This window comes from Carassius gibelio, chromosome B1 (genome assembly GCF_023724105.1).
Source record: "Carassius gibelio isolate Cgi1373 ecotype wild population from Czech Republic chromosome B1, carGib1.2-hapl.c, whole genome shotgun sequence".
NCBI lineage: Eukaryota > Metazoa > Chordata > Actinopteri > Cypriniformes > Cyprinidae > Carassius > Carassius gibelio.
The window spans coordinates 35,202,360-35,226,486 of NC_068396.1; the positions used below are offsets into that span (position 1 = coordinate 35,202,360).

Genomic DNA, 24,127 nt, shown 5'->3' on the forward strand with positions numbered 1-24,127 from the left:
TAAATGTGATTAAACACTCACAGAACTTTTCTGCAGTTGATCACAGCTGGTATCAGTCTTCTTCTTCCCTCATCTAATGTGTTGTATTTCTTGAGGTCCAGCTCATCCAGTGGCTCCTCTGACATCTGAAGCATGTAGGAGATTGTTGAGCAGTGAGCAGGAGAGAGTTTCTTCTCTGAGTGTTTGTCTGATTTCACAAACTCCTGAATCTCTCTGGACAGAGTCTGATCTTTCACTTCCAGCAGACAGAGGAACAGATTGATGGATCTTTCAGTGGAGAGTTCATGTCCATCTTTGATCTTCTCTTTAATGTACTGTGTGGTTCTCCTGATGCTCTCTGAGCTGTTCTCTGTGTGTGTCAGTAGATCCTTTAAGAGTCTCTGATTGGACTCCAGTGAGATACCCAGCAGGAACCGCAGAAACAGATCCAGATGTCCATTCTCACTCTCAAGAGCTTTATCAACTGCATCTCTATGCAGATTATGCATTATATCACAAAACTGCAATGTATCTTTATGCATTATTACATAATGGTAAAACACGTATAATGCAGCGAGAAACTCCTGAACACTCAAATGAATGAAGCTGTAGACTTTACTCTGATGAACCACAGATTCCACATTAAAGATCTCAGTGCAAATCCCAGAATACACTGAGGCATCAGTGACATCTATGCCGCTCTCAATCAGGTCCTCCTCATAGAACATCACATTACCCTTCATCAGCTGTTTGAAAGCCACTTTAGCAAGTTTCATAATCACTTCTCTGTTGGACTGCAGGAGTTTCTCTGGATCTCTCTCTTCATACTTCTGCTTCCTCATGTTGATCTGAATCAGCAGGAAGTGAATGTACATTTCAGTCAGTGTTTGAGGGATTTCTGCACTCAGATCTTCTTCCAGGAGCTTCTGAAGCACAGTGGATGAGATCCAGCAGAAGACGGGGATGTGGCACATGATGTGGAGGCTTCTTGCTCTTCTGATGTGTGAGATGATTCTGCTGGCTTGATGCTGGTCACTGATTCTCTTCCTGAAATATTCCTCCTTCTGAGGCTCAGTGAATCCCTGAATTTCTGTCAGACGGTTGATGTATTCAGAGGGGATCTGATTGGCTGCTGCTGGTCTGGAGGTGATCCAGATGAGAGCAGAGGGAAGCAGTGCTCCTCTGATGAGGTTGGATATCAACACAGCCACTGATGAAGTCTCAGTCACATGACAAACTTTCTGAGCGTCTGAAAACATCAGTGTGATCCTGCTTTCATCCAGACCATCAAAGATGAACACAACTTTGATCTGCTCATAAATCTGTGAGTCTAGATCTTGAAGTTCAGGATGAAAGTCCAGCAGAAGTCTGTGAAGACTGTACTGATGATCTCGGATCAAGTTCAGCTCTCGAAATGGAAGCACAAACATGAAATCTACATCCTGATTGGCTTTTCCCTCGGCCCAGTCCAGAATGAACTTCTGCACAGAGACGGTTTTTCCGATTCCAGCAATGCCTTTAGTAAGAACAGTCTTGATCTGCTCTTTCTCCTCAGATCCTGCTTCAGCTGAGGCTTTAAATATGTCATTGCAGTATATTGGAGTGTCTTGTGAGTGTTGTGTTCGAGCTGTTTTCTCCATCTGTAGAACCTCATGTTCTTCATTCACTCCTTCTCCCTCTCCCTCTATAATGTAGAGCTGTGTGTAGATGCTGTTCAGTAGGGTTTCATTCTCCTGGAATTTGGTTCCCTCAAATAAACTCTCATACTTGATCTTCATGCTGGTTTTGTGCTGGTCTTTGACTCTCTGCAGGTCTCCAGTCTCCAGTGTGTGTTTCTGTAGGACTGTTTCAGTTCTTTCATGTCTGATGTGGGATTGAGAGTGGGATGAAGAAGATGAGCTGATCGCATCTGTGCCATGCATTTTGCTCCTGCAAAGAGACAGTTCAGCTTAGATCAGTGATGCTTAAAAGACCACCTGAAATGTATTCCACTCTGAGATATGAAAATGCAGTATGGGTAAGGCGAGATGATTATGTTCAAAAGCAGCTTGGTATATAAAAGTATGTTAATTGAGTAAAATCTATAATTTTAACAAGCTGAGGCAGGTTTTAGAATATTGAATATGATTATTAAGTACATATTTAATTTTAATAAATTAAATTTTAATAAATTAAGTGCTGATTGATCATAAGTGATGAACACTGGATGTTAACAAGCAGAATCACCAAACGAGAAAATCACAATTTGTGTGTCACCATTATAGTGGTCATTGTTTGCTTTAGTTGGGATCTTTGCTTGTTACTTTTTAAATTTAAAATTATTTTGGCAAGCCAAGAGCAAAAGTCATCACGTTATAATGATTATGTTATAATGATTATGTTATAATGTAACCATTGTTTGACCCAAATCACTGAATTCATTTACATTCTTTTCTCTAAGTTAAACTTCCATTATTGATTTTACCAAAATGAAAAAGTCTGTATTTCGATACATTTTGTAAGCACCTCTTGCAAGTGATTCTGATTCTTTTTTATTAAAGAAGTGTCTCAACAATGGTGACAAACAGCATATTCAGATAAACAGATCTACTCTGAACATCACAAAACTAGATACTAAAAATTCACATAAAAACAGCAAAAATAAAATATAGTTAGAATAAAAAGTTTAAAAGAAATTTCAGCTCATAATTTATTCATGCCGCAATGCATGATGGGAGCCATGGATGAGTTTTTATTGGCTACGACATGCTTTTTTGATGGTCACTGTTGTTGTAATGCTCGCGCTGATTCTTGATGTCTGTGTGTCTAAACTAAAGAACTAACTTTTAAAAACATGTCATATTGTGCCAAAAATTCTGGATCTCTTACTTTTTTATATGCACTAAAGAAACCCAAACTCAGACATTCAAGTCACTCCATGACAATTAGTTCAAACCAACTATCAATGCCACATGATTGCCTTAGCTCCGGTCTGTCCTGTCTGTATGTTATAACTCAGTTACCACAGCCACACAAAATCTAAAGTAAATAATTGTAGGGTCAAGATAAAAAGGGGAAGTCGTGGCCTAATGGTTAGAGGGTTGGACTCCCAATCGAAGGGTTGTGGGTTCTAGTCTCGGGCCGGACGGAATTGTGGGTGGGGTAAGTGCATGTACAGTTCTCTCTCCACCTTCAATACCACGACTTAGGTGTCCTTGAGCAAGGCATTGAACCCCCAACTGCTCCCCGGGCGCCGCAGCATAAATGGCTGCCCACTGCTCCGGGTGTGTGCTCACAGTGTGTGTGTGTGTGTGTGTTCACTGCTCTGTGTGTGTGCATTTCGGATGGGTTAAATGCAGAGCACAAATTCTGAGTATGGGTCACCATACTTGGCTGAATGTCACTTCACTTAAAAACTAAAGCAAACACTGACCACTATGATGGTGACATAACAACGTGATTTTCTCGGTTGGTGATTCTGCTTGTTAACATCAGGTGTCTTCAATAATGGTCAATCATAACACAATTAACTTCTTAATTATCTCATTAACTTAAACTCTGCTTCAGTGTTACTTTTAACACTGCTTCAGAATTTATATGAGTCCTCAGAGTGTTAAATTAACACTGGAGATTTTGCTGTATAACATCTAAACCTCTATTAATTTGTAATTATATTTTTTTAGACACATTAAATTCAGACTGATTAGTATTTGCGCAAAGTTGGTGATGCTGTTTGTGGAGATGATTTATCATCTGCTGAGATCGACTGAGCGATTTAATATATTTTATTTCAGTTGATTTCTTCTAAGGCTGTGGCTAAAGTCAGTAGTTCTTGTGTTTCGTTTTTCTTCAGTGATTCTGCTTGTTAACATCCAGTGTTCATCACTTATGATCAATCAGCACGTAATTAATCACATAATTATCTTATGAATATTAACACAGCTTCAGTGTTACTTTAACACTCTTTTAGAGTGGGACCATATATGCTCCGAGCAGTGTTAATTTAACACTCTGGCTTTTACTGTGTATTATTTAAAACATTATTCATCTGATATGCACAATATAACTTATAAAAAATAACTAATAACTAATAAAAAGCAAGTAAATGCTTATACTAACAGAGAGTCAGAGGTCACTGCTGAATCACTGAGTTCAGGGGGTCTCTTCATAGATCTGTCACTCTTCAGAGACACACTGCTTGGTTCTGGAGACTCTGATCTCAGTTTCTTCATCCTTGTGATGCTGATAAACAACAAACAAAACTTAAAGGAGTAGTTCACAGTAGTAGAAAATAGTAGAAAAAAATACTATGGAAGTCAATGGAGCTCATCAACATTTCAACAGAAGAAAGAAACTCATAAGGGTTTGAAACAAGTGGAGAGTGGGTAAATGATGAAAGAATTGTCATTCTGAAAGTGAACTACTTTAATTTTTCACAAACATACTATATAGTTTAATGCACTACAAAAGTACATTTAGGTGAATAAAAATGTCTGTCAAATGCTGAAATGGTGAATGTCTTACTTGGGGTCAGAGGTCATTTCTGAGTTGCTGAAGGCAGAGGACTGACTCTGTGTGGGTTGATCACAGCTTATTTTAGAGGAAGTGTCCTCCTCTTTCTTCTCTTGTTGACTCATTTTAGAGGAAACGTCCTAATCTTCTGTGTCTTCACGTCCTCTCATCTGTCAAAGAGTGTTGAAAACATAGTTTAAAAGATAAAATAAAGATAAAAAGAACTAAAAGAAAAAAAATAATTTGAAAATCAGACTGTTATAGCACCTCTGTGTGTGTTTTCATTAAACTGACCTACAGCCTTAGAATCTATGCTGTTTTCTAAATTCCCAAATAATGGGTACAATTAAACACCATTATTTCTGTACATAATGACACAGCAAAAATGAAATCCCATATAAAAAAAAAATAATCCCCAAAACAGCTTCTCATTTTTACAGGAGTACATGAAATTCAGATTTTCTATCTGTTAAAGCATGTGGAAAATAATCTTAAATCGTGAACTCAGTTTTCAGGAATGCTTTGCAAAATTGATGCATGGGAAAACTCCCAAACGAAGAACAAACCCATTCAGATCAACCAGAAACATAAGAATTAATAACAATCAATTATTTCATCATTTATATAGCGCTTTTCTGGGTACTCAAAGTGCTTTACATGAAAGGTGAAAGGGGGAGAATCTCCTCAACCACCACCAATTTAGAAGCCAATTTAATATCTGATACTCGGATACTACATAGTTTAAGTTTTTTTTTTTTTTTTTTCTTGATGATTAGGATGATGAGTTGGTAAGAAGAGATGTTCTAAACTCTTTAAGTCTTGTATCCTACTGGAAGTATATTACAAAACTGCAACAATTAGGATTTACAGTTTAAAGTAAAATATTCAATATTTATTACTCATGTCTCCTAGTTCTTCCCATCTTCGTCCTCTTCAATAGTAAAAAATCTGCATTTCAAAATAACTCTGCTACGCACTTCAGTTATCGTCTCGGCCATTTCGGCCAGAACTGTTAAATTGTGGAATGATCAAGGTCTTAAATCCAGTGTAAAGAACAGCAACACAAAAACAGCAGCTCAGTGAAGGAGACATACAAGCTTACTTGGTAAATTCTTAATACATAAATAAATACATTATTAACTTACCACAAAACAGGCGATTTAAAGATGTGGCAGGTTTACAACCTGGAAATGGCAGGTTTACAACCTTGATATGGCGTCTCTTCTTTTCATCCTCTTTCACTTTCGTTTCTAGTTAATCACGTGTTCCTTCACAGTAGATGTAAACACACTCGCGCTCCTCTAGTGGCGCAGAGCATCATCACACTCAAGTGAGATCACTCTAGAGCAGCTGTGATGAAGGTGACAGCACAACTGAACAAAACCCCTTTAAACCATCACAGAAAATGTTATTGCTTTCCACCACAAATACCATCACAAACCATCAACTTCAATGTTTTCTGTAGTGTGTTGTGGGACATATTCGATTAAGATTTATTGGTTTTAACAAGCCACCAATAGAAGGCGACTAATTACCAGTAGAGACCCACGGAAACCATTACAGTTTGCATTAAAACCAATACAAGTCCCATTTTAAACAGTAAAACTATTACAAATTTTGTAATGGTGTCTATTGTTTTTCTTATTTTTCAGCAGGGAGAGCACACAGTCTGAATGAAAATTAAACTTGGCACAAAAACTAAACAACATCAATAAAATGTTATGTCATCAGATTAAGTAATTACCTTTTTTGGTGGGGTGGGGTTTAGTCTCACAATATACAATTTAAATACACAATATATTTGATAATAATATGCATAACTATATACTATTTATTAAAAACATGCTTACATAAAAGAACAGGCTTCTGTGTTGATAAAGAATAATCAGTCCACTGTTGCATAACAGAGAGAGATAAGCTACACAGCAGCAGACCCAAAAGGGCGACTATGGCAGATATACCGGGGACTTCATATAAAGAGCACTTGAAGAGCCGTAAAATCATGTGATATCAAAATACATTGAAATTTCTCAAAAACAGTAGAAAATATTTGGATGGCTTTCAGCCTCACTGAAGGGTATTCAGATTCAGCAGCGGCAGGAATAATTATTTCATAATGTCACATAAAGCAGTGATAAAGGAAAAGTCAGTAACTTCAAATGGACCTGTTTAAGGACCTTTTTATTAATAAAACAGTAGCAAGAGGATGGAAAAATGCTATCAGGCTGTAGTGATAATATAGAGATGAGATCAGGTATTAGTCAAAGAGTGCAAGACAACTGGGCAAACATGAGTCTTTATAAAAGCTCATAAGTTTAACATCGGCATGTCCAGGAGATTCTCAGAAGTCAACTCATTTCTCAATAACAGCTCTCAGGTGATTTCAGGAACCAGTGGGTGAAGATATGAAACAGTGTTGAAAACAGTTGTGTACAAATTGTGTTCAGGATTCTTTGATGAGTAGAAAGTTCAAAAGAACAACATCTATCTGAAATTTAATCTTTTGTAACATTTTAAATGTCTTTACTGTCCCTTTTCATCATTTTAATGAATCCTTTCTGAATAAAAGTATTAATTGAGTTAATTTCAACCCCAAAAAAGAAATAAATACTTTACATTCTTACTAACCCCAGACTTTAGAACAGTAGTGTATATTGTTTCAAATTATATCTATTTCAGATAAATGTTGTTCTTGTGGGAAGGAGGAGGCGGGAACCGGCGGACAATCAAATGATTTTTATAATAAAATAAAGACAAAACAGTGCGGTAGCCCCTCACGGACGACTGCCGCACACAAACAAAACCAACAACAAATAAAACCTAGGACCTGGTCCTCTCTCGTCCTTCACTGTCGTCGCTCCTGTTTTATATCCTTCCATCTCCTCCGTGGGACTCCAGACCGGTGGATCGAGTAGGTGTCGCTCATTTCTCATTCACTCCACTGGCCTTGCCCCGTTCCTACGGCTCTCGGCCCCGCCCCACTTGTCACAACGCTGAGCATAAAAGAACCGGTGAACCGGGTTCCCCGGGTGCTGGATCTATAGCTGCCCACTGCTCCGGGTGTGTGTGCACTTGGATGGGTTAAATTCTGAGTATGGGCTATCATATTTTTCAAATGTCACGACTTTCACTTTAGATAAATAATAAACCACCTTCACATTCTAATACCTGTCAAACCCAAATCATTATAAACCACCTCATAAACCAGTGCACACACACACACTTATATTTCCAGTATGACAGTAGTTTTCCCAGCTAGAATATTTTTGGTTCTAAAAATGTTCTAAGAACATTCCCATGGATTGTTCTAACAATGTTTTTAGCGGGTAGTTTTATTTTTATTCCCATAACGTTCTCTCAAAAAATAGAATAACATTCTAAAAATGTTTATTAAGAACATTCTTAGAACATTATCCCTTAATATTCTAATTAAGGTTTTTGATAATGTTGTAACAATGTTATCAATAGACTTTTTTTTGTTTTTAGAGAATGTTATCCTACCTTTCAGCAGAACATTCTGGGAACTGAAATAAAACTAGCCGCTGAAAAAAATTCCTAGAACATTAGAAAAATAATAATAATAAATAAATAAATAAATAAAAATACAGAATATGTCTATGCTTCAATTTTAGGACACTTAGACATGTTATACATGCAGCATATTTTGAATATCCCATATGTGTATGCATTAAATAAATCATAGAATTATAGATGACTTTGTTTTTTATACACTTAAAGGGCAACGTGCCTTGGGAGACACAACACATTAAATATAAAATATAAAAGATATTTAAAAAAAAATCGTTTTAATGTTTTAAGTCCAAATTATATAAAGAGTGAAATGAAAAGATTGTTTTTTTGCTGATATTTTTGCACTCTAGCCTGTTTTAGGGTTAAGATACCAAGATTTTGCAATGACACTGGTGTTATACGCAGATTAAACACAAAATTATTAGTTAACATGAAAACACAATCATTTAGCGCTGATTTTATATGCCTTGTTTACTGAACAGAAAGAAAACACATTGATCTAACAGCTGGTGACAATTCAGCGGGAGGAAACTTTACAGTAGCTTTTATAAGATCACAAAACATGAAAATGGATTCGTTCAAACACAAGTAATAGCATATCATAAAAGCTAACAGACTATAAACAGCGAATCTTTCATTTTTTTTTTTTTTTATGAGGTCTTGGACAATGAAATGCATGAGAAATATAAAAAAAAAAATTGTGAATGCTTGAAAAATACAGTTTTTCAGAGATGGGCAGATATTGCATTACTTATATTTAAAACATGCTTTTAATTACTTTTGAGTATTGATGTAATTTATAAAAAAATATTTTGACAGATTGACAATGTATTAAAAATAAATAAATAAATATAACAAACATTAAATAAATAAATACTTAATACAACATTTTAGTGGTTTTTATGCAGTCTGGTGTTGTTCAAATGGTTATGTCCTTTTTTTCAGACCACGAAAGGCTAAAAAATAGTCTGAATGTTACAGCTGGTTGTCAGTTAAAAAAAATGTATATATTTTTGACCAACTTCTCCCCATTTTTTATTTAACTTTTTGTGAGAAAGTAGTCTTTATGCTGGCTAACTGAGCTACTTTTCTTCATATTGTCTTGTACAGTAAACTCAGTATGAGGGACAATGCTGGAATGAAATGTTTGACAAACACAGTTCCTAAAACAATATTTTAACCTACATGATAAACTTAAAAACCTATTTGATAATAAATTATAATTTAATCAAGCCATTATTTTGTACAGAAGTTTGATACTTTTTTGACATGTACGTATTTGTGAATCTTTGTGCTCACCTCCGTTGCTTGCAATGTCTCAGTTGTTTCTTACAGCAGTTTGTTCAATCTGACACAGAGACAGTTCAGAATCATAAACCTTGAACCCAGCGTAGAGGGGTTCAGTGAATGTGGTGTTGAATGTGTGTAAGTGTGTGAGTGTGTGTGTGTCAGAGACGCTGTAGAAGGACAGAGAGCCGGCTGACCAGTCCAGATACACTCCTATTCTCTTAGAGGATGAACGGACTGGTATATTCCTGCTCATATTATTGTGCCAGACAGTGAATTCATTGGCAGAGCAGTACAGACTCCATGTTTTATCACTGTATCCAAACCAACAATTACTCCCTGCTTTCCTCTCGATTCCTTTGTATGTCACTGCAACATCAGCTGCCATCCCGCTCCGCTCAGCCTCCCAGTAACAGCGTCCAGTCAGACTCTCTCGACTCAGAACCTGCTCATAGAGCTCAAATCTCTCTGGATGATCAGGATACTGCTGTGGTTTTTTCACATGTGTCATCCTCCTGTAATCTTCAGACAGGACGAGTTGAGTGTGTGCTGTGTTTGGATCCAGTGTGAGATCACAGGCATCTGAACACAAGAAGAGAGATACAAGAAGAGAGTGTGTGTCTGTGAGTGTGTGTGTGTCAATAAAATGTAAGACCTACATTTCCTCAGTCCGGATGTGATTCTGAAAGGTTCTCCGTGGTCCAAACTACAAAGAGACAAATATAAACCACAAATGATTAATGTTTGGTTTAACATATGTATGAAGCAGCTAAATCATTAGTGTGCAAAGTAACAGAAAACAGAGTAGCCTAATACAGGATTTAGGTAGGAAACAGTCTAATAAACGTCACAGTGATGTCACCATGAGCTCCCAGGATACTCTTGATGAGATCACAATGTGAGGTCACAGTGAGATAAAACTCTAACCTCACAGTGCCCTCAGTGTGTGCTCATACTAATAAAACACAAATAGTGGCAAACATTATATTTCCATATTTTGTAACATTTTTTTGCATAACATAGTTTGCCTGTAGCTCAAGTGGTAGAGCATTGATTGGTTGGGGGTTCGATTCCCCGGGAACACATGATAGGTAAAAATTGTTAGCCTGAAAGCACTGTAAGTCGCTTTGGATAAAAGCGTCTGCTAAATTTAATTGGATAACTATTATCCATTATGTAGCCTAAAACATGCCTTTATACTTCACTCATGTTCCAATATCCATGTTAAATCCTTCACGTACGCTAAAATGTTTGTTTGGAAACTGCACACTGATTTTACAGCGTAACTTTTAAAATTAACTGTAACTTATGTTTGGTTAACTGCATTTAGTTTATTTTTAACGAATGGCTGAAATGTCAGAAACAGTAGCTCTAATGTTGTCTGTATGTGCATGAGTTGCCTGTGTGATCAGATGGATTAAAGTAATCAAATTAAGATAAAAAAGAAAATAAATAAAATTCATTAAGAGGGTCACAAAAACTAGTGCAGCCTATACTTTTTGCACAGTTTTTTTTTATTTTGTTAATCTGTTATTTATATTTTAGCCTATCATATATTTTGTGAGATCTTATTTATTTTATTCCTTTAATAGACTTAATTTCTGTTTTTCTTCTGTCACAGAAGCGGAGCAGGTGCATGAATCTGACTGAATCCTCATGGTCTTGTTTACACTGCTATTCGCGCATATAAAACTAAAGCACTTCTAGTCTTACTGGTCAACAATTGACAAATGAGTTTGACGGTCAAGAAAATAAAAATGAACAAAATGCTGTTATTTTACAATTCTCCACTGTATTTACTATGCTGCTCGCAAGTTGAGGTAACTCAAAAATGTGTGCACACAAGCTGACACCAGACGTGATATTTGAACATAGCCACCGCTCGCGTCCATATTGATAATTTCAAGTTTTGCGTTGAAACAACCGTACACCCAATTTTCTGCTGTATGTTTGTTTTTCCGTAAATGAGGCCCACTGTGAGTATCACACTATGAGAATGTCAATGTCATCATTGCTTGATCTCACATGTTAACTGGTTAGACCCAAAAAGCCAGATCTCAAAATCTTATAGCCAATGTTGGAAAGGGTTCAAAAATGAAAATTATGTAGATAAACTAAAGAATTTGCAGGGTCTGGAAAATTTTCCTTAAGACAACTGGGAAGTTTTACTCAGTTATTGCAAAACGCAAGATCATCCAGGTAACAATACACAGTATATCATACGTAGAGGTTTAAACTGAGTCACTTGTGTAAAATATATTATTTTGTCTTTTGCACTATATGTGCAAATTACTATATGAAATGTGAAATAGATTATTTTATGTAATTCTCATGAGCCTTTCTATTCTATTAACCTTTCATAGATACTGCAAGTTGTATATAAACTGTAAAAATCAGTTTTTGATTTCCAAACAGTCCCTTTGCAAACAGTGTAACCATTAGGGCTGTCACTTTTGAGAAAAATCAAATTCGAACGAATATCGAATATCATGCAATGTATTCAAATATATTCGAATATCTATGTGCCCGCCCCCCTCGCGCGTGAAAAATAATAATTATTATTATTTTTTACTTAATGTTTGAAACAGCAGGTTATCAATTTAGAATATCAACTTATATGAAGTGCCACTATGCATATCCCACAACATTAATCAAAATGAAAAAAGGAGTAAGGCATATAGCCTAGCCTAATTCATTTCTTAATATTGTTTGCAAGAAACACCAGTCTATCAACTTGATCTGGAGAACACACATTCGTAGCGCACAGATGTGCCGGGCTACTAGCTATTATTCGCTTGATTTGGTCATGGGCCTACGCTACAATACATCTAGAGTGTCCTCTACTGGATAAGATGGCAAAGAATAAAACAAAAAAACAAACGGTCTAATCCTAGACTGTAAAAAATCCGCTACACATGGCATTTTAAAAACTGGATATTTTATTTATAGTTCGATTACGGATATTTCACGTCATGTTCGAATGCATATTCGAATATCGAATAAAAAGTGACAGCCCTAGTAACCATTCAGACAGAAGACAGGGAGACTAAAGATTAAATCCATTGAAGAAATGTTGCAACTTGTTCAACTACCTTAAAAACTATTTTCAAGTTAATTAATTTTGTGTTGTGAGATAAAGTGTGGTTTTGTTCCTTGATTAATACCAGTAAAAACTTCATTTTGGTAGGCATGATGCACAACTGACAGCTGTTGATTTTATACTGCTCAACTGATATTAAACAGCATTGCCAGTATTATTGTATAGTGTAAAATAAAATGAACAAATAAATAAATAAATAAAATAATACTGTCTACATACTTAAGTATCTGCAGTTTACAGTTTGGATCCTCCAGTCTGTGTTTGAGCAGCTGTACTCCCGATGGTCCTGGGTGATTGTAGCTCAGATCCAGCTCCCTCAGGTGTGAGGGGTTTGAACTCAGAGCTGAAGACAAATAACCACAGCCTTCCTCTGTCACCATACAGCCTGACAACCTACAGACACAGTCAGATCATCTACAGACACACATTGACATTATGACATTCGACATTGACATCATCCTTCTTACACACCTCAGTATCTTCAGCTGACAGTTTGGACTCTTCAGTGCATCAGAAAGCAGCTTAACTCCTAAATCCTTCAGATCATTGTTACTCAGATCCAGCTCTCTCAGGACAGAGTCTGAGGACTGTAGAGCTGATGACACAACTTCACAATCCTGAGCAGTCAGATTGCAGACAGCAAGACTGAAACAGAGTAAATAAGAGTAACACATCCCTTCACACTGGTGTTTTTCCCTCAGCATTTAGACAGGCTAGTATAACTACACTACTTAAGAAACCCACCCTCAACCCATCTCTTTTAGAGACCAGTTTCCCTTTTTCCTTTCATTGCAAAACACTTGAACGAGCTGTGTTCAACCAAGACGCATTTCTTACACAGAACAACCTCCTTGACAGCAAACAATCTGGCTTCAGAGTGGTTTGAGTCTAACTATCAGATAGGTCCTTCAAAGTATCTTGGAGAGGGGAGGTGTCCAAAGTCACAACATCTAACTACTGGGGTGCCTCAGGGCTCAGTTCTTGGACCACTTCTCTTCTCTGCCTACCTGGCATCACTAGGTTCTGTCATTCAGAAACATGGCTTTTCTCATTCCATCCTGATGATCCGACATTAGCTTCTTACATCTCAGCTTGTCTAACATACATTTCTTGCTGGATGAAGGATCATCATCTTCGACTCAACCTTGCCAAGACAGAACTGCTTGTGATTTCAGCAAACCCATCGTTTCATCACAATTTCACTATCCAGTAAGGCACATCAACCATAACTCCTTCAATAACAGCCAGAAACCTTGAAGTTATGATTGATAATCAGCTGACTTTCTCAGACCACATTGCTAAAACTGTACGATCCTGCAGATTTTCTTTATTCAAAATCAAGAAGATCAAGCCCTTTCTTTCAGAACATGCTGCACAACTCCTTGTTCAAGTTCTTGTGCTGTCCAGGCTGGACTATTGCAATGCCCTCTTGGCAGGTCTTCCAGCCAATTCTATCAAACCTTTACAATTAATCCAGAACGCAGCAGCAAGATTCATTTTTAATGACCTGGAAAATATGCACACCACACCTCTGTTTATCAGTTTGCACTGTCTACCAATAGCTGCTTGCATAAAATTTGAGGCATTAATGTTTGCCTGAAAAAAACACCACTGGTTCTGCACCCCTTTACCTAAATTCCTGACTTCAGACTCATGTGCCTCTAGAACCTTGCGTTTTCGTTGCTTTATTGTGCCATCCCAATGAGTCACAAAATCACTTTAACAGACTATTAAATTAACTGTTTCCTCCCTGTGGATTGACCAACTCCCCAACTCAATCCGAGCAGCGTAGTCTTTAGCCATCTTCAAGAATCAGCTAAAAACACATATCTTCCATCTTCATTTGACCCTCTAACTGTAGCACTGTCTATTCTAATACTATTATATATATATATATATATATATATATATATATATATATATATATATATATAGTGACGAGTGTCTCGATTCCACATCAGCGTTGCCCTGGTAATTCACGAGGAGCACCGGCTCGAGGCTCATCTTGGGCTGATCACCCGCACCTGCCGCTCATCAGCCGGGCCTCATATAAACAGCACACACACAGGAAAAGGGTGAGAAGCCTCTCCACAAGCTAGCACACTGACTCCTCTCTCTGCCTTCCAGAAAGCAGCCTGATCACTGGATCAGCCGGATCACTATCATCACCCCGCAACCCTTCACTTTATAATAAAAGCCATCCTCCAGGGCTTTACACTTGAGTTTGCTCCTGCGTATTCCTTCCACCCCTCCACATTGGTGGAGAATGCGGGAATAACTGTGGAAGGAATACAAATCTCAGATACCACAAAGGGGAGCCGCCCCAAGAAAAGGCCAGTAAGAGGAACCTGTCAGCAGAAGGCCCTACTGGCCATGGACAGCGGGAGAGATGGTGAGTCCCCGGTTGTTGAAACTAACCTCTACCATGATCTGTTTCAACAGGTGAACTAAAACCGGGGCCCCATCCTCTCCTGCACTTCATCGTCCAAAATGGCCTACTCTACTGTGTCGCGCAGCGAAGGGGGGAGGAAAAAACTTTGTTAGTGGTACCCCGGACGAATACGGAAAGGGTGCTAGAGTTGGCTCACTCACACCAACTGGCAGGCCACCTGGGGTCCGAGAATACCACTCACCGGGTTAGGGATTGCTTCCATTGGCCCGGGCTGGAAGCAGAAGTCAAACGTTTCTGCCAGGCTTGCCCGATCTGCCAGAAGACGTCCCCACGGAAACCTCCCCCCAGCCCGCTGATTTCACTGCCCATCATTGGGGTGCCTTTTGAGCGCATCACAGGAAAAGGGTGAGAAGCCTCTCCACGAGCTAGCACACTGACTCTCCTCTCTCAGCCTTCCAGAAAGCAGCCTGTGACCGGAAGACTTTGCCACGAGCACTCCACTGACGCACCTGGACCCGAGTGAGAGCACCTTTGCACGACAGATCACCGTCATCACCCCTGCAACCCTTCACTTTATAATTAAATCCACCCTCCGGGGCTTTACACTTGAGTTTGCTCCTGCGTATTCCTTCCACCCCGTCACTATATATATTATTTATATATATATGCCCCTTTTAGACTTGCACTTTATTCGTCTATCTAGCTCGGTCTACTTTTTTTTTTTTTACACTCAAAAACGATTTCTTGTTGTAACATTTAAACACTCACAAAGCTTTTCTGCAGTTGATCACAGCTGGTATGAGTCTTCTTCTCCCTTCATCTGATGTGTTGTATTTCTTGAGGTCCAGCTCATCCAGCGGCTCCTCTGACATCTGAAGCATGTATGTGATTGTTGAGCAGTGAGCAGGAGAGAGTTTCTTCTCTGAGTGTTTGTCTGATTTCACAAACTCCTGAATCTCTCTGGACAGAGTCTGATCTTTCACTTCCAGCAGACAGAGGAACAGATTGATGGATCTTTCAGTGGAGAGTTCATGTCCATCTTTGATCTTCTCTTTAATGTACTGTGTGGTTCTCCTGATGCTCTCTGAGCTGTTCTCTGTGTGTGTCAGTAGATCCTGTAAGAGTCTCTGATTTGACTCCAGTGAGACGCCCAGCAGGAACCGCAGGAACAGATCGAGCTGTCCATTCTCACACTCAAGCGCTTCATCTACTACACCTTTAAGCAAATATTTTACTGAAGCTAAATTCTTCAGTCGCTCCATAGTTTCATTTACATGGTAGTTAAAAACATAAAAAGCAGCGAGAAACTCCTGAACGCTCAGATGAATAAAGCTGAAGACTTTCTTCTGATGAATCACAGATTCCTGCTTAAAGATCTCAGTGCAAATCCCAGAATACACTGAGGCATCAGTGACGTCTATGCCGCTCTCAATCAGGTCCTCCTCATAGAACATCACATTACCCTTCATCAGCTGTTTGAAAGCCACTTCAGCAAGTTTCACAATCACTTCTCTGTTGGACGGCAGGAGTTTCTCTGGATCTCTCTCTTCATACTTCTGGTTCCTCATGTTGATCTGAATCAGCAGGAAGTGGATGTACATTTCAGTCAGAGTTTGAGGGATTTGTGCACTCAGATCTTCTTCCAGGAGCTTCTGAAGCACAGTGGATGAGATCCAGCAGAAGACGGGGATGTGGCACATGATGTGGAGGCTTCTTGCTCTTCTGATGTGTGAGATGATTCTGCTGGCTTGATGCTCATCACTGATTCTCTTCCTGAAATATTCCTCCTTCTGAGGCTCAGTGAATCCCTGAATTTCTGTCAGACGGTGGATGTATTTGGAGGGGATCTGATTGGCTGCTGCTGGTCTGGAGGTGATCCAGATGAGAGCAGAGGGAAGCAGCTCTCCTTTCATGAGCTTTGACATCAACACAGCCACTGATGAAGTCTCAGTCACATCACAAACTTTCTGAGCGTCTGAAAACATCAGTGTGATTCTGCTTTCATCCAGACCATCAAAGATGAACACAACTTTACACTCCTCATAATTCTGTGAGTCCAGATCTTGAAGTTCAGGATGAAAGTCCAGCAGAAGTCTGTGAAGACTGTACTGATGATCTCGGATCAAGTTCAGCTCTCGAAATGGAAGCACAAACATGAAATCTACATCCTGATTGGCTTTTCCCTCGGCCCAGTCCATAATGAACTTCTGCACAGAGACAGTTTTTCCGATTCCAGCGATGCCTTTAGTAAGAACAGTCTTGATCTGCTCTTTCTCCTCAGATCCTGCTTCAGCTGAGGCTTTAAAGATGTCATTGCAGTTGATTGGAGTGTCTTGTGAGTGTTTTGTTCTGGATGTTTTCTCCATCTGTAAAACCTCATGTTCTTCATTCACTCCTTCTCTCTCTCCTTCTATGATGTAGAGCTGTGTGTAGATCCTGTTCAAGAGGGTTTCATTCTCTTGGAGTTTGGTTCCCTCAAATAATCTCTCATACTTGTTCTTCATGCTGGTTTTGTGCTGATTTTTGACTCTCTGCAGATCTCCAGTCTCCAGTGTGTGTCTCTGTAGGACTGTTTCAGTTCTTTCCTGTCTGTTGTGAGTTCCCGAAAAATGTACAGATCTTGTCAGCTTATGTATCTCTTTAACGTCACTGAATCTAACAGGTATCTCCATGGATCTACTGCTCTTCACAGACACACCACTGGGTTCTGGAGACTCTGATCTTGGTGTCTGGCTCTTGCCGATACTGACAAAAGACAAACAAAACAGCATTTTAGAGAACAACACAGTTCACCCAAAGATATTCTGTCATTCCAAACACGTAAGATTTTTTTACTTCTTTGAAACACAAATTTAGATATTTAAAGAAACTGGAGTAGAAAACTCAGAAAACACAGTTTTTCATACACTATAACCTGTCTTTTGCTGCTGTGATGACATTCACTGTCATGTACCAGGTCACAACACACTTCAGTTGACTTCAATAGATACGCGAAGCATAACATTAACATTTATTAAAAGGATAAGGAAAACTCAATGAAGTTGGGAAATACCCTGAATTATGTGTCACAAACCACCATTTTCAAAATTTGGAACTCTGCTGGATGGAGGAATATTTTCAGGTGAGATTCTGAATTAATTCAGTTAACATAAGCTCTGGGGTAAAATGTTCAGTGATTGAGCTTAGCATCTGCTGGAATGAATTGTACAGTACAAACATAACATCACCTACAATACAGACACGATCTTAGATCCATATTATCTGAAGGATCTAAGAATCCTCACATACAAACTGTTTTGCATCAAGCGAGCAACCATACATTATCATTTTTTTTATTCACTTATGATTTAATCAATCATTTATAATCATTAGCCATTTGTGTAATATATTTTATATTTGTTATTTTTTTCCCTGCTTATGAATTTTATTCATTTATTCTTACATTTTGTCTGTATGAACGAGAAATAAGGTTTTATGGAAATTCAAGGTTTATGGGATGTTATTGTGAAGCAGTTTGGAAATAACACTATTTATTGGATTTGTGCTGTTTAGATGAAGACTACGCATTGAAACACATGCTTTTCATTATCATTACTTTGTCTCTTAACTTACGGAAATCTGAATGGTTGGGTTGATGTTACAGCGCTTGGTTGTGTTCATCAGACAAGATGACGAAGAAGATTATGTGCTGCTGTAGAGTTATATTTTCCCAAGTTATAACACATGCACCTGAATAATTACGTATGCAAATACAGCAAGTCTGTTACAATTATGAAAACATTTTTATAATAAATTGCTGACAGTAAAATACAATTATGAGACTACAGTGTTTCTCATACATTAATTGCATTGATTGGGGATTTATATCACTGCCTTTCTGAAGGATGAACTATGACAGTTTTATGAAATAGTAAACGTGTATCATACACAAATATAAGTGAACTGAATACCGCTTACCATTATTTTGGATATATCTTCTTTGCAGTGCTTTGTAGTCAGTTAGCATCCATTTTTTCAACAATGTAATTTGATTTATAAAATGACATTAAACCACAGATTCATATTGCTCCACAAATAAACTTAACTGTCCAGAAAAATACTCCTCCACTTCTCATTATTGTCCAATGAAATTTAAACATGTGCCAGATCATGATTGGTTGGTGTTTTATACATAATATGGCATTGATGAATAAAGTAATATTCGGAAATATATAATATCTGGATTTTTTTATTTATTAATTCTACACACTAGCTTTGATTATTGATACAAAAAAAAGTTTAAAATATTGTTTGGTTTAATATTTTTGCTTCAGTCGACCCAATCACTGAAATAACTATACAGAGTCAGAACAGACTGTGCAATATCAGTCAAGCAGAAGGCACACAACCCAGAGCAAGCCTCAGATTGACAGATATGTAAAAATAAACAGGTATTCAGACTTGTGACTTGTTTCCGAGTGATTTGTTATGGTTTTGTACACATTTTCAGGTTAATCATAATTCAAATGCATTTTTTATTGACCACAATACCATTGCTTTTTGTCTGAGAGGGGTACTTTTGAACCACTTTGAAAAAGGACAGGGGCTTGAGCCCCCAAAGCCCCCTCCCCGTCTATCTGTATAAGACGTATGCTTAAAAATAAATTGCGTCAAAACTGAGGCATACTTCAGACTTGAGTCACTTTGGATAAAAGCATCTGAAAATGTAAAAGTGTCTAGTTTCTTACCTGGGGTCAGAGGTCACTGGCTTCACACCGCTGGGTTCTGGAGACTCTGATCTCGGTCTTTTCTTCCTGCTGATACTGACACTAGACAAATACAATGTCATTCTAGACCACCTGCTGTGAATCTGCTGTTTCTCAATCTCTCGTCTCAAACACAGGCTGCGGTCTGCAGCGGGTCTACAATACCTTTGATTGACATTTATTCAAGAAGTTTTTTCTTTCTCAAAAGGTAAAAAGCCCAAACAACATCATTTAGCAACATTGCCAAGAAGTTGCCCCATGTACCATCAGGCTATGAGACAGACAGACAGTCAGATGAATGTCTTACTTGGGGTCAGAGGTCATTTCTGCGTCGCTGAAGGCAGAGGGCTGACTCTTCGTGGGTTGATCACAGCTTATTTTAGAGGCAGTGTCCTCCTCTTTCTTCTCTTGTTGACTCATTTTAGAGGAAACGTCCTAATCTTCTGTCTCTAGAGTCTCATTGAGGTGGCACATCCTCTCATCTGTCAAACATAGTTCAAAAGATAAAATAAAGCTAAAAAGAACTAAAATAAATAGTGTTGTTATAGCACATCTGTTGGCATTTTCATTAAACTGAGCTACAGCTTTAGAATTCACAAATAATGGGAACAGTTAAATGTAACCCCTCTCTCCTGGAACCTCATCGCCACATCTTGTACTTACTCCTAATAGGCTTTGAATCCAGGTCTCCATCATGACAGGCAGATGCACCAACAAGCCTGCTAACATTTGTTAGAAGCACTAACAAAGCGTCTGCTAACTGCATAAATTTAATTTTTAATTTTTAATTTAATTTTAATTTAAATGTAATTATAAAGAACAGGCTGCATTGTCCAAGTAGAAAGTTTAACTGTGAGCATGCAGCGCTGGTGCAATCACTTGAGTTTTCACTTCTAACAGTGAACGCAACTACTTGCTTTAGTTGTAAAGATAATCTGAATTGTAAACCTTTTTCCTTCATTTGTGTTGATTCACAATAAAAACAAATCTTTGTGCATAAAATCAGACTAAAGAAAAATAGTATGCCACTTTCTGCTGTTTCCTTTTGTGCAGCAAAAACATTAACCAAGACTGCATTTTCATTCATTTTCATAATTTATTATTTACATAAATATTTATTGTATAGGCCTATTTTTTTATATATATATTTATATATGTTTATATATTTTTTTTTCTCCACTCGCAGAAGCGCTGCAGGTGCGTGATGTGATTTGAAGAGCTTGTGAATCCTCATGTTCTGTTGTTTGCTGCTTTCAGCGCATGTGAAATCAATCCCCGGGAATTTTTTTTTTTTTTTTAGTATTTTTAATGGGTCTCAGACATTGATCCTTTCTAATTTAATTAAATTCTAATTTAAAATAATATTGTTGGTTAACGGTTAATAATCGGTTAACGACCGTCGGTTGCCGGTTAAGAAAAAAAGTTGAAAAAAGTTGAACATAGTTGAACCACTAAAATATTAAACTTCTGTCATGGTTAACTCTCCCTCATGTTGTTCAAAACCATTTTGAATTCTATTCATCTTCAGACAATTATTATTATTATTATTATTATTATTTAATATTCTTCCATCATTTTTGTCTTTCCATTGGAAGTCTAGGCAGTAGATGTATTATTTCATATGAATTGTGTCATAACAGAGTTTGTAACATCAGCTAATTTATTTTACAGATGGAGCGTGGAGAGACCGGACGGTTCCCACGGTGCTAGTTTTTCAGCACCCCACACACACATTCATATACTGTAGAAGTTTTCAAGAATACAAAGTTCATATGATGGTTTATATTTAGCTATGAAGCTATAGTTCATTCTCATGAATATTAAACTAAATATTAAAGTCCCCCTGTAGTAAAAATCAAGTTTTTTATGCTGTTTATGCTTTGTGGTTTTAAATATGCTTTTAGACAAACCAAGTGTCAATCCTTGAATCAACACCACTGCTGAGTATTTTCTCCTTAAACCGTATCCTGATGGCAGTCCCAGATGGTTTGAAACAACCCTTGGTTTGCTACGTCACAGTCCAATAACCAATCACATCAAAGAATCAATTCCTATCATTAGCATGCAAAATATACCAATACCAGCACAAGACCAAAAATACATTATAGCAAAAAAAACAAAAAACAAACATTAAGCTGTGGTTTAATGTGAATTTAAATAAAGACAACAGGGGGACTTTACATGATATGCAGTTTCCACCAGTCTGTTCAATGTGTTAATGAGATTTTTGAAAGTGATTATCTTTAATGATTCAGATCCCTGTTGAAAATGCACATGTAATTATATGCTTGCTCAGCAGTGTTGGGGAAAGTTACTTTTAAAAGTAATGCATTACAATATTGCGTTACTCCCCAAAAAAGTAACTAATTACTTTAGTTACTTTTTATGGAAAGTAATGCATTACGTTACTTTTGCGTTACTTTTTAAATATGAGCAGGGCTTGATTGTTTTTAATATAAGAAGTTCTATTTATAGCAAATGTAAAAGCCCTTTCACACCAAAAAGTGTAAAGAATAAACCTCATGCTGAAGGAAAAGTTAATTCACGACTGTACAGTAGCACACAGGAGAAGAAGATTCAACACTCTTCAGCAATTAAAAAAACAATGAAGCACAATTGTTAGTTTATCTAAAGTCATTTTTGCTTATTAGTATGGTTGAACTGGATCATCAAAGGACAGCAGCAAAGTTAATAAAATGGGATTAGATTCATTTGTGTTATTTAACATTTAATTATTGCAGGTTTGTGTGATATTTTAAGTTTGCATTTCACTGTTTTAATTATTTTTGATGAATACTAACTCTAAATTATTTTGTGAGTAGGGTGAATTAATACACATTCACATTTAGTCTAGAACTACATCATGTTCACACAGTGCACACAACGCCTCTGTACTTCTGATTTCTCTCAGTATGGAGACTTGAGACTTGTCAGTCAATAAATGAAAAAAAAAAAGAAACTGGCTTAGAAACTTTTTAGAAAAAAGTAACTTCAGATATTTTCTTGTAAATTAAAAAGTAATGAGTTACTTGACTAGTTACTTGAAAAAAGTCATCTGATTACGTAACTCGAGTTACTTGTAATGCGTTACCCCCAACACTGTTGCTCAGACCTAATGTTGTGTTGATAAGCATTATGTTGAAAGAGAATGTTGCAACTTTAAATTTTATTTTTCAACATTTTATTAAGCTACCCTTTGTGATGTTCAAATGAATGTTTATCTAATGTTTTATTTTTAATAAAATGTAAGTGGAAATAACATTGTAGGAACATTATGCTAACCATAAAATAATGTTCTGGAACCATGAAAACGTTCTCAGAACATACATTTGTTAGCTGGGAAGGACGGAGTCTTGTGAGATCAGGGGAGTAAGGCCTCAATTACACAAACACCGTTATTTCTGTACATGACAACAGCGCGCATGTCATTCTTTCGCGTTTATGTAACAGAATAAACAAGCAGTGGTTTATTGGTATCGTTTCGTGTTGGTGGCTATAGTGTAACGCTAAATCTGTGCATTAAAATGGGCCTTGTAGAGAAATATCTGAACGCAATACGCTAAATCACAGCACTTTACTCGCATGAAATGCATGGCGGTGACTGCTTACCTTTAGAAAGGTGTAAAGTTATAGGCTATATTGTATCTCGTTCTCCGGTGTCGCTGTCTTCTGACGCGTTATTGGGGGCTCTGTAGCGTGTTATTAGCTCGATGCGTTCATATGCTCATCAGATTCCCTGCACATAGTAGGCCTATACAACTATATAAAGGTATGGCTGAATTGTGTCCTTCAGTATCACATACAGAGTATGCCACATTATACTTTTTTTTTTCTTCGAAATATAACGATCCGGAGCAGAAATCCCACAAAACAGAATCAACTCAAAATAGCAGTTCATTTTTATAGGACTGTATGGTTGCATTAAGATTATGTTTTGCACTTACCAAAAGCACGCATCCAGTCGTATAAACAGATTGCGGGGGGATGTTAAATGGCGTTTTTGCGCTCTTAACGGATACTGTGGGAAGGGGTGCCAGCAAATAATGAAAACTCGTGGTCTGTGATTGCTCGATCCTTCCCAAATGCTTCAGACTGCAAACGCCCCCTCCGGCCTCCCGCATCAGGTGCTGTTCTCTTCAGAGGGAGGAGGGATGCTCACTGCTACAGTCAGCTGAGCTCCTCCCTCTAGTGGCGCAGAGCGTCATTACATCATCAGAGAGTCTCGGAGCAGCTTGGTGACTCAACCACTGATCTATAGATGACTGGATCGCTCATCGCGTTCTAAACTGCCAACACAAGACACCGGAAGTGTTCGATCCGCTATTTTATTAATCCCTAGAGCGCCAATGCGAACCACTGACCTAAGCAAATCAGTCAACTGGGACACTTTATGCTGTGTATGTAAATTCATTTTTATTTCAGGTGTGTCTGCCTAGTTCTTTATTAACATAATTATATTGTAGCCTACATAGTACGTGTATATTTTCTCTGAAAAAAAATGATGATGTGTATATTTTTAATGTCCTGATTGAGAAATATCTTTTTCAGACCCTCCGAGATCGTGCAAATTTGTTTGTTATATAAACATTAAATAACTGTACA

The 24,127-nt window shown here is 37.6% G+C and overlaps 1 protein-coding gene across 13 annotated transcripts in view; it reads right to left on the reverse strand.

The window, feature by feature from the left end:
• LOC127949407 (NACHT, LRR and PYD domains-containing protein 3) overlaps positions 1–24,127 on the reverse strand; it is a 156,056-nt gene that overhangs the window by 95,543 nt on the left and 36,386 nt on the right. For 2 of the 13 annotated variants that reach the window (XM_052546622.1, XM_052546628.1), the window contains exons 1-5: positions 23,470–23,630; positions 19,833–20,007; positions 19,508–19,588; positions 15,549–17,525; positions 12,860–13,033 (exon numbers count right to left, since the gene is read on the reverse strand). The exons of 1 other annotated variant lie outside the window; for it this stretch is intronic. In XM_052546622.1, the coding sequence (XP_052402582.1) occupies positions 12,860–13,033; positions 15,549–17,525; positions 19,508–19,588; positions 19,833–19,945 (2,345 nt within the window). In that variant the 5' untranslated portion in view covers positions 19,946–20,007; positions 23,470–23,630. Of the gene's footprint in view, positions 1–21; positions 1,909–4,077; positions 4,201–4,482; positions 4,641–5,615; positions 5,738–8,454; positions 9,871–9,947; positions 9,995–12,607; positions 12,782–12,859; positions 13,034–15,548; positions 17,526–19,507; positions 19,589–19,832; positions 20,008–23,469; positions 23,646–24,127 lie in introns of those variants that run through there. 10 more of the 13 variants (XM_052546618.1, XM_052546625.1, XM_052546619.1 and 7 more) reach the window with 10 other exon arrangements.